This window comes from Manacus vitellinus, unplaced genomic scaffold, assembly GCF_001715985.3.
Source record: "Manacus vitellinus isolate BGI_N305 unplaced genomic scaffold, ASM171598v3 scaffold_32_pilon, whole genome shotgun sequence".
NCBI lineage: Eukaryota > Metazoa > Chordata > Aves > Passeriformes > Pipridae > Manacus > Manacus vitellinus.
Genome location: NW_021940460.1, coordinates 1,139,288 through 1,149,734, shown reverse-complemented (window position 1 = coordinate 1,149,734; position 10,447 = coordinate 1,139,288). Strand labels below are relative to the sequence as shown.

General features: G+C 47.5%; 1 protein-coding gene across 2 annotated transcripts in view; it reads right to left on the bottom strand.

Moving 5' to 3' along the window:
• The window catches only part of LOC108640409 (autism susceptibility gene 2 protein-like), a 308,558-nt gene extending 302,945 nt beyond the window's left edge, over window positions 1–5,613 (bottom strand). For both annotated transcript variants that reach the window (XM_029961324.1, XM_029961325.1), the window contains exon 1: window positions 5,410–5,613. In XM_029961324.1, coding sequence (XP_029817184.1) covers window positions 5,410–5,463 — 54 coding nt within the window. In that variant the 5' untranslated portion in view covers window positions 5,464–5,613. The remainder of the gene's footprint in view (window positions 1–5,409) is intronic.
• Window positions 5,614–10,447: the final 4,834 nt, after the last annotated feature.

The following is a 10,447-nucleotide window of genomic DNA, read 5'->3' as shown; positions in this document are numbered from 1 at the left end:
TCTGCTCGGAGTCAGAAGTGGTTGCAGCCTCTCTGTAGCTCCCCGCAGCCCGGCAGTGGCACTGTCACCCCCTGGCACAGCACTGTGCTGAGGGACAGAGCTTGCTGAGCACCTTTTGCCTCTGGTCACAGAAACCAAGAACGGGACTGGAATTCAGAGCCCGAGCTCAGGTCCTGCCTCACACTTCCTGCACACAGAAGAGCCCCTGCTGTACTTGCAGATCACACATTTGCATTGCAAAGCGAGGGGTGTCAATGCCTGTATGTACAAGCAGATGCACATTCCGTAGGCAGAGCTTTGGAAATTCACCACAGACGTTCTGCCTACGAGTCAAAAGCCATCTCCAATTGCTAAAACTTAAATCAAAACACAAGTTGCTACAATTCATAAGGAGCTTAATATTTATTACCATGTATTGCAAGCATGCAGCTCTGGAGAAAGACTCCCTTACTGTCTTCAGTGATTATTCAAGGGACGGGGAAAAGAAAGAATAGCCTTTGATAGTAACAAAAAAAAAGCAAGTGTGGAGAAAGCAATGTATTAAATCCTTTTCACAGCCAAGAGGCCAAAGAAAATGCTATATATTTATAAAGGAAATGAAAACCTGTCAGGAACAAAATGAACTGAATAACAGAGTTTGGGCTGAATAAAGAGAAGCAAGAACTCAAGAACCAAAACACCAACCAGGGTGGAAAATATGGCATCCCTGGAAAGAGGGCTCTGAATGGATGTACAGCCCATTTGTATGGACTGGCCTGGATTCTAACTCCACAACTGGAAGAGCTGGCCTATAATAATTCTAAATCTTTGATGGTGAAAGATTACCAGAAAAATCACTGGGAAAATTCATGAAAACTCACATAAAACACAACTACTATAAACCCAAGTACTGCTGTCTTGATAGAAACAAGGTTTTTTAGTGCGCAGATGACTTGGATTCAATTCCTGATATTAAATAATTTAGTTTTATGTATCTAATTGCAGGAAGTTTGTGCGATTTCAAAAATAAACAACATAAGTATTTCATATTCAGATACTTAATTACTATTACCATATTGACTGCAGGAAATAGGATTAACCACACATTATATTTTGTCAGAGGATAATGTCAACAATCTTCAAGTGATGGCTACCAATGAATTAGCTGGGGGTACTACATTAAAAACAAAATACAAACCACAGCCATGAGGAAGGAGAATTCTCAATAAACTGGCATAATCATCTTTCCACTTGGACTTCCCAGTAAATCCAGGAGGGGAATATACTGTGTATGTACAGTTAAAGGGAAGAGAGCTGGAAGGTCTCCTGAAACTTTCCTTTCTTAGGTGGGTCATCAGTGCAGTCATTCAATAGATCCAAAAACGAATCCTACAAAGAACAACAATGCTCCTCCCCCCCCCACCCCATTCCTACAGAAAGATTTGGTGAACCAGCAGGAGGATCTGCTGGAATGTATTTCCAAAAGGACCTGAGTGTGGCACGACCTGTGCAGCTCACCAGGCCACCTCCTCCTCCTGGTGGCTGGGCACTGCTGCTGGGGGAGATCAACCACAAAGGTCAGAAGTATCTGCAGCATTTAACACCAAACTCTCCCAGGGCTCTGCCCCTGATCCACCTCCCAGTACCCTCACACAAACAACCAAGCCATGGGACATGTCCCTGGCAGGTTTCATCAAACATCATCAGGCATTTCCTACGAAATAAAGCTCTCCAGAGCAGCTGGTTTAACTCCCTGCACAACCAAACCCACCTACAGCCAGGAAGCCTGTGCTGTGCCAAACCCCCACAGGATACCGTGAAGTACAGCCTGGAGAGTCCACTTCAGCTCTCTCCACACAGACATACTGTTATTTCAGAGGAGAGCAGCAGAGGTTAAGTTGTGAATTAATGGAAGTGTTGGTCTTAAATCTGAAAATATGCTTTAAAAAAAAAATAACACCAAACCACAACAACTTGCTGAGATGCACTGGGTTTGCATCTTCCTCACCACAGACTGCAGTTACCTCTCTGTACAGCAACACAAGGGAAAGGGCATAACATGAAAAGAGCACAGGCACAGCCCTTGTACATGAAAGGTAGGTTGAGAATCTCCACAGAGGCACTTCAACATCTCTTGCTATATAGAAGACAATGCTCTGATACTCCTCTTATTTGCTTTTCATCATCTTGAGGATTCCACAAATCCTCGAGTGCGCTGGGAGCTGTCGAACAGATTCTGCAGGGGAAGGTTGGCACTGGTGGAGGGAGGGAGGGAGTGTGGCAGCATTCCACTGGTCTCCAAGGCAGGGACAGACACTCCAACCACTTCACATCTCCAGAAATCCCAACTGCAGCTTTCAGCAGCCCTGCCTCACTCCTTTTCAGACACCAGGTTTAACATCAGAGGGGCATGAAAACACAACCCCCCACGATTCGAGGGAAGGCACAAATCCACCATATCCAGGGGCTGCAAAGCTGCCCCAGCTTCCCCAGATAAGGGAGTGGCCTCAGGGCAGCTCTGCAAGCTCGGCAACACTTTGAACCAGAAATTCCTCAATGCCTTTTAGCCTTGAGAGCAGAGTAAATCCCTTCAACACTAACCAGCATCCAAATTAGCAAGGAAGAAATTCCAATTAATGTCCCCGGAGAAACTGGCTCTGGCAGAAGGAATTAGCACTCTCCTCCTTCTCCACTCTGGACAGTGGAGCAGTACTTGTTTGCACTCACAGCTAACACACTGCAGGAGCCCAACACACGTGCTGTTCCTCAAGGGAACAGCCCCTGACAATGCATTAAGGCCAACCTGCCTCACAGCTAATGCTGCACTTCCCAGTGATTTGCCCAGGATCTCCCACATAGGATTCACACCTGGCTTCAGCCCTTACAGATGGACTGGTGGATTCAGAGCTCATCCTGCCAGAAATCAGCACTTCTTATACCTACACAATTTTGCTCTGGCTCTTTCTGTGACAAAGTGGGGCTATAGGCCAGTGATTTTCACCTTTCAAAAGCAGAGAAGCCCTGCCTGGTTCCCAAGGTTGGCACTGCTGGTACAGCACACCCAGCCTGAGGCTGCTGCTAGGTGTTTTCCAGAGTCTAAAACAGAGAGCAGAGCTCCACAGCAGCCTTACACGAGGATTTAGGAGTTGGGACACCTCATCAGGAGTTGTGTCCTCATCTCCCCCAGAGACAAGGCAGGAAAGCAGAGCTGAGCTCTGTCCTCGAATCCCCCATGTGCACCCTGAAAGGTCGATTACTGGAACATTTACCTCAGAGCTAGTTTCTCAGATCGACTTTTCCAGATTGATCCAGGGCCCAAAGGCACTAATCTCAGGCTTTAGCAAGTGAGAGCTGTGCCTGATTTCCAGCAATGCCTGGTATGTACAGCAGCAGGGAACAACAGACACCTCCAGGCACTGCCATGGAAAACTCTAGTCATTATCCTTATAATTTTGTATTATTTGATTCAGCAACACAAAATCTTTCATCAGATGTGACAGAAAGGGAAACTGCTGTATTTACATAGAGTAGCACATAGCACATATGTTTCTGTGTGTGCGTGTGTGTGTGTACACACCCTCCGTATGTTCTTCCAGGAAGCCTACAGGAATCAAAATCTATCTCTGTTTGAGTTAGATAACCCTCACAGACTTTCTTTAAAACCCCTCCATTTTTTGTTTCCTCAACGTTGCAAGTTTATCCAAATATCCTAAAACTGAAGTACAAATGAACAGCAACAATTCTGCCCAAGCTCCACCTAATCTAGACATAAGCAGCATTTCTAAAGTCATTGCCAACACTAGGAGGATTTCCTTGCCCTCTCTGACCTAGCAAACTGTGGCCAGCTGCTCAGTTTCCCCCAGATCTTGGTAACTCTAAGCCATATGAAGTTTTAACAGCGATGCCAGGAGTAGGTGCAGAAGGGGAACAGAGCCAGCCCTCTGCAGCCGCCTCCCACCAGGAGAAATTCCCATGTTCCAAAGCAATGGCAGACACTCTGCATGCTCACTTTGGAAAGCCTACAGAGCCTCGATGAGAATCAGAAAGCAAAATGCTTTATGGCACATTCAGAGCCCAGATAATATTGTTGAACTGGAGGCAACTACATTTCAACAAAAGTACTTCTAAGAGGACCCAACAGCAGGAGGTTTCATGGCTGTGCACAATATTTCCAGCAACATCAGCTGAAGTTCTGAACCCTGCATAGCCAGGACTTCACTTAAGTCTACTTTTTGGCATACTGTGGGACCACGGAGGCCATCAATATAAAGACTATTTTCCTCAATGCCAGTTCATAAAGGAGCACCAGCAAAAGACATGAGCTACCACCAAGAACCCATGGAGTTCTCTCTCAGGTGAGGAGGCTGCTCCCCCCCAAGAAGTCCCACAGACTGGGGGGCCTGACACCATGCTGCCCATGCTGTAAGCACAGCAGCCACCTCAAAAGGGACCCCTAAGGAAGTAAATTTAGAGATGAACTCTCAGTCCCACTTAAGTCAGTGATACTTTTGTGATGAGCTCTAACGGAGCCATGAGCTCAGATCATGATGCAGCTGGTTTTTAGAAGGAGGACACCAGGGTGCAGCCCAGCTCTGCTGTCTGCCTGCAATATCACGTGTCAAAACACTTCCAGTACCAGTAGAACAGATAAACCATTGGGATGGCAGCACATCCACACCCTGAAGGCACCTCATACTGCCAGATGAAACAGCAGGAGGAGGTGAGGCCTGGGCAGAGTGAGCTGCAGATCTCCCCAGCACATCCCAACACCACAACACATGGCCCCTTGCACCACTTGCCCCCCCTTCTCTGCTATGGTAACACCTCAGAAAGGCATCACACAACATAAACATGGGAAGTTCAGATTTCCAGATAAGACAAGGAAAACCGTGACTTCTTGCATTTCCAAAAATCTCATGGTTGGTGGAGGTGACCTGACCCCCATCAGGCTCCAGCACAGCTTTTCTTCTGCCTAAACCCAACAGCTCCAAGTGCTGTGCCCCAACAGGAGTTTGGCACTTTGGATATTTAACAGCTTCTGTATTTGCAGAAGAGCCACTGCAGAGCACACACCACAAGGAGGTCACCTGGGCTTGTCACCTGGGCTTGGCACAGCTTTAGGAGGTACCCACAGTAGCTGGCCCAAAACCTCCACTTCTCTCGTGGCATTTCATGCCCATTTTGCTGGAACACCTCTTAAAACCCCAGTCAGTCTGTAAGACACACTGGGTGATTAAACAGGGGCAAAAGCTCATAATTAGCAGTCCACAGCAACCAGACAGCACCCCTGATCAGAGAAGAGAGAGGCTGCAGGTGATTCTGACAACAGGGGAACCAGCACAGCAATGGTGCCCACACCTCTGGTACCTCCTTGCTGCAGCTGCTCTGCAGCCACCACTTCTTGGCTCTGTCCATCACTGTGTCCATCACCTCTTGGCTCTGTCCATCACTGCAGCCATCACCTCTTTGCTGTCCATCCCCCATATAGGGGCAGCTCTCCAAGTGTGGGCAGATCCAGGCTGGTAAAGCCCATGTGCTTCTCCAGAACAGCCAAGGCAGGAGAGGCACCCCCAGGAGAAGCCCCTCATTCCTGCCTCACTGCTGCACTGCCACCCTCCCTGTGGGACAAGCCATGGCACCAGCCCCAGTGGGAGCTGTCAACGGAAGCAGAGAACATTCTATGCTCCCCTGTCATCACAACGGAGGGAGGCACAGAACCTTCCAGAACACGCTGCTCAATCATGAGCCTCTCACCCCAAGGGGGGCACCTGGGGCCAACCCCCCACTCCTTCCACAAGGCCACTCGCCTCAGGTTTAGTGTGAGCTGCTCAGAGAACCACAGCACACTCTCCACAGTTAATGTAAAATATTAATGTCTCATTTGTTCAACAATTTTGTGGAAATTAAAACTTTTAGGTTAATCATATACTGAACAATTTTAATTAAAGCAGTTATAAAACAATTAATCCACGAGAGCAGGCTTGGATCCTTGCCAGCCTTATTGGTTTAATACATGTAGGCAAAGCTTATTTCTCCCCGTGTTTGACTTAATGAATGCTAATAAGTGACACAAAATATGCATGCAGAGCTCCTAATATAGTTAGTCCATCTGGTTTCACTTGCATTTTGTATTTGTCATTTTGCTTTGATAGAGGAATTGAAAATGAATTCTCTGCGCTAGAAATTAGAAAAACTTTGTACCCTGCTTAATTTAAAATAATTTTTGCAAATCTTTGGGTGTAAAATATACAGCAATTGAGTACAGTACATTGGCCAGCTATCTTTTTGGTTGCTCTAAGGTTGGAAAAGAGCACAGGACAGAAATACAAGACCATACCACAGCACTGAAGGAATAAACAACACGTGCTCAGCTTTTTTTCCCATCAGGATTTCAAAACATGCTTTTTGCTTGAAGAGATGGTAATATAAAGGCAGGGGATAAAATATGATTTTAAGCATCTGAGACAAATCCTCCACTACTCCAATTTGTTCTGTATTACAACTTGTTTGATTCATTTGGGGATGTACTTGTTTGCCAAAGCAAGCAGAGATCAAGCTCTTTGTTGAATATTTAACCTATGCCAAAAATTTTTACCTTTTTAGCATTTCTGTTTGAGTTACAGAGTCATGTTATTTCCAGTAGTGCTCTGGACCACCACGGCCAGGTGCAACCGCTCAGCTTTGCCACGTAAAATCCCTGGGCAAAGGCCTGGCAGAGCTGAACTCCTTTGCCTGCAGCTCAAACCACCCTGTGAAGAGTTTGCTTTCTCCCAAGCATGCACAAAAAAATGAAAAATGGGCTCTTCTCTGGGTAAAATCCAGAAAACACAACTCATGTCACACCATGTGATCGTACATGATGTGATCTGCACCGTGGGAAGTGGCCTCTGTGGAGACTCTAGTTCACAACACAGCACCACCACCAGAACCTCTCTGCAGTCCTTTCAGAGGTTCCCAAATGCCCCTGTGCAGAACCATGAGGGTCCTTCCATTAATCCCACTGGGGTCTGCATCAGCTCCAGATGATGTCTAGAGCTCTAGACAACATCTCCTTCCACAACCAGAGTGACACAGCAGAGGCACAGCTGCCCTGGGTTAAACTGTGCAGTTACCTTCTTCCTTGCTTAAGGTCACTTCCCATTTCTGCTGCTGAGATGTCCCAAATGGTGACAACAGGGAGCCTATTAGAGCTTAAAAACTAGCTCTGTTCCCAGAGGACCAGTGTCCCAAATTCAGTCACGCCAGAACAAGCAGGAGGAAGGGAATTGTGTATGTGTGTCCTGAAAAGTGCATTAAAGATGACAGAGCAGAGGAGGAGAGCTCCTGATCACCACAACCCTCGTTGTACCCTCAAGGGGAGGAAGGGAAAAACTTCCTCTCTCCCAGTGCTTCAGAACTGCAGAACTGATGATAAATCTGTGCACAGGCCACTGGCATTACCTGCTTAACCCAGTAATTAGTTTATGAGCCACCCTTGGGCTCACCTTGATCTACAGGTTTAGTTTTGAGTTACATTGCTCCTGCACTGATGTCTCCTGCTACTTCCTACAGGAAAGGTGCTCTGACCACTGCAGGAGGAAGATAGGGGCACATAGCCTGTGCTCCACACTCATCCCACCCCCGACCTTCCCTGTCCTGCAGTTTAGTCATGGATGACCTGAAAGCATCAAGACCTGGATGCCTCCATGGTGCAAGATGCAGCCTCAGATCACGTCACATTTCCAGCAGCTCATTAAAAGCACCACCTCAGCAAGGCAGCCCAGGAGGAATATGGAGTGTAGGGAGTGCAAGGAAAAGACAAGGAGGGGGTGAAACAAATGGCAGCAGTTTCAGGGAGATGAATAACTGCCTTACAATGAACTTGCTTGCTCACTGTTAGTGAGCAAAATTTGGAAACTCGTGTGTGAAATGAAGCCCTCCGGCAGCCCGTGTACCTGCGGTACCTGGGGAGGGCAGCACGGGGTTGCCCCTTGAACAGGGCTCAGAGCCCATGAATTTGCCCCCCTGGTTCACCCCCTCCTCAGCGTGACAGGAGCAGCTGAACGCCCTGTGCTGGGGAGCTCCCCGCGCTGGCTCACATCCGAGCCACCGCTCATCCCGCAGCAGTCTCTTTAACGATGATATTGCATTTTTCCGTCAGAAAGATCCCAAAATACCTCCCGAGTCACGCACAGGCTGCCGCAGCCCATGCTCTCCTGCAGCTGGGGCTCCTGCCGAGCAGGGAGCACCAAAGCCCCCGGGGATGAAGCCCCCGGGGACGAAGCCCCCGGGCAGCAGCACCTCCCGAGCTCACCCCGCCCGGCACAGGGCAGAGCCAACGTGCTGATGGCACTCAGACCCAGGGGCTGAGTCTGTGCAAACTGCGCAGAGAGGGACACCCGGCACCAAAACTCAAATTAAAACAGAGAGCCAGGATCGCTTCTACGTCCCTAGAACTGAGAGCTTGCCAACAAGCTCTTTGTAAGTGCTAAATACCTTCTATATGTGTCACTTTGAAAAAAGGAGATGTGGCTCTTCTGCACGGAGACACTCCGGCAGAGCAGCTTTCCTTCCCCCCTCCCCTTCGGTTTTTTTTTTCAAGTGTTTAAACATCCTACAAACACTGTTTAGGGAAGTCAGCAGGAGGTCAAATAGAAGCCTTGTGTCTCAGTGGATAACAATCCTTCTGTGAAATCATTCCAGCACGAATCGAGTCACTCTTACATCTCCCTCTCCAGCTTTTTTTTCTTTTATTTTAAAGGCATTTTAGCAAAGCTCACTTTGAAGTTTAAACCTCCTGCAACAACACTGCTTGCCAACAAGATAAAATATTTAGTACTGCTATATACTAAAATCATATCTCTAACAATACCTTCCACGCCTGACATAGCACAAAAGTTAATTCAGCCAACAAAGCAATGCTTGCATTTTGTGTCTCGAGAAGCAGCAATTTATCTTTTTTGTATATATAAATTACATACACCATTGTGCCATTTAAACCTAAAACCTCCTGTTGTTAAATAGACAATAGAAAGATCTTTAAACACAGACAAAAAGATCAGAGCTGTAGGAAGAGCTGTGACAAGTGCAGGAGAATGGCAAAATAAATGCGAAAACCACAATGCTCCCCAGCAGATCCTCCCTGCTCAAGCCAACAGTGTCCTTCACCTTGTGGGGTTGGTTGGGGGTTTTTGGCAGCAGCATCTCCCCTCAGCTATAAAGGCAATGGTATCTATTTGTGATTGCTGGCAAGAGCCCATGAGGAAACACATCCCCATAAGGGCACTGGTAAGGCAGCAAATGCACCACCTGGGCAGGAGGGAATTTTAGGAGCAGCCACTTGCCCGTGTTCACACCACCTCTGCTGTTGCCCAGTTTATTGTGGTTGGTGTGTGACATTTAATGCCTGTGGCTGCCTCTCTCTCTTGGAGGGTCCCTGAACAGATGATGGCAAGCACTCACTGTCATGGATTCAATGGGAAAACAAAACAACTGCAGGTGAGGACAGGCAGTGCCTGCCAGTGACAACAGTGTAGGTACAACGTGCCTGTCACACACCTCCTGCCCCCCCTGCCTTGGACCAGGGACCTGCAGAGTGCTTACCCAGCTCTGTGCATGGCCAGGGAAGGAGAAGCTTCCCCTCTACAGATGTGCTCTGACCAAAGGCAGGAATGGTGCAAGGGTTAGGGAAGAGAATGGAAGGGAAACTTGTCCTGCAATCTGACCTTTTGGGTTTGTTGTTAAAGAAAATAACGGGAATGTTGCAGTGACTGCAATGTTTTGTTGGCAAGGTTGTTTCATTTTAGTTTTGTCTCCACTGTCTTGCCTCCTTTAGTTGCCTCTTCAAAATAAAGAACCAGTAACTACCTTCCCCCAGCCAAAATCCTACCATTTCTGCCCTTGCTTTTATAGGCTGCTCTTTACCATGTGAAGAGGCATCACCTCAGTGCCTCACGTACCACATCCCCCCTCCCAGCATAATTCGATGCATTTTACTCTTTCACATAAAATTAGTGGAAACAGTCCCAAAACGTCTGTCTTCTCCCATCTCTTTGCTGTACTTAGAGCACAAACTCCTCCCCAAGCAATTCAATTCCCCTCTCACATATGCTCAGCACACATGCACTCAGTAATTCCATCTCCACAGAACTGGCTCAGGGCTCCCGAACTCAAAAAAGGCAAACTAATTTAAAACAAACACATAAATGCCTTCCCCTTTTACCTCTTCAGGATGCAAACAACAGCACTGCCAGTGTGAGTCAGGTCCCAGTTCTGGAGATCATCTCCAGAGCTCTGTCTTACCCCAGAACACAGCCCCCTCCACTGGTCCTTGATGCCACCTGGGATCCAATTTGCCTTCCCATCCTTGTGCTCTCCTCTCCCCATCCCTGCCTTGTTCTTGTTCCATTCAAACACTATCTTCAATCTCCCTGTTCATCTCTCAAAGGTTCCCAACCAGTAGCTTTTAAACATTCACATCCTCCTCTGG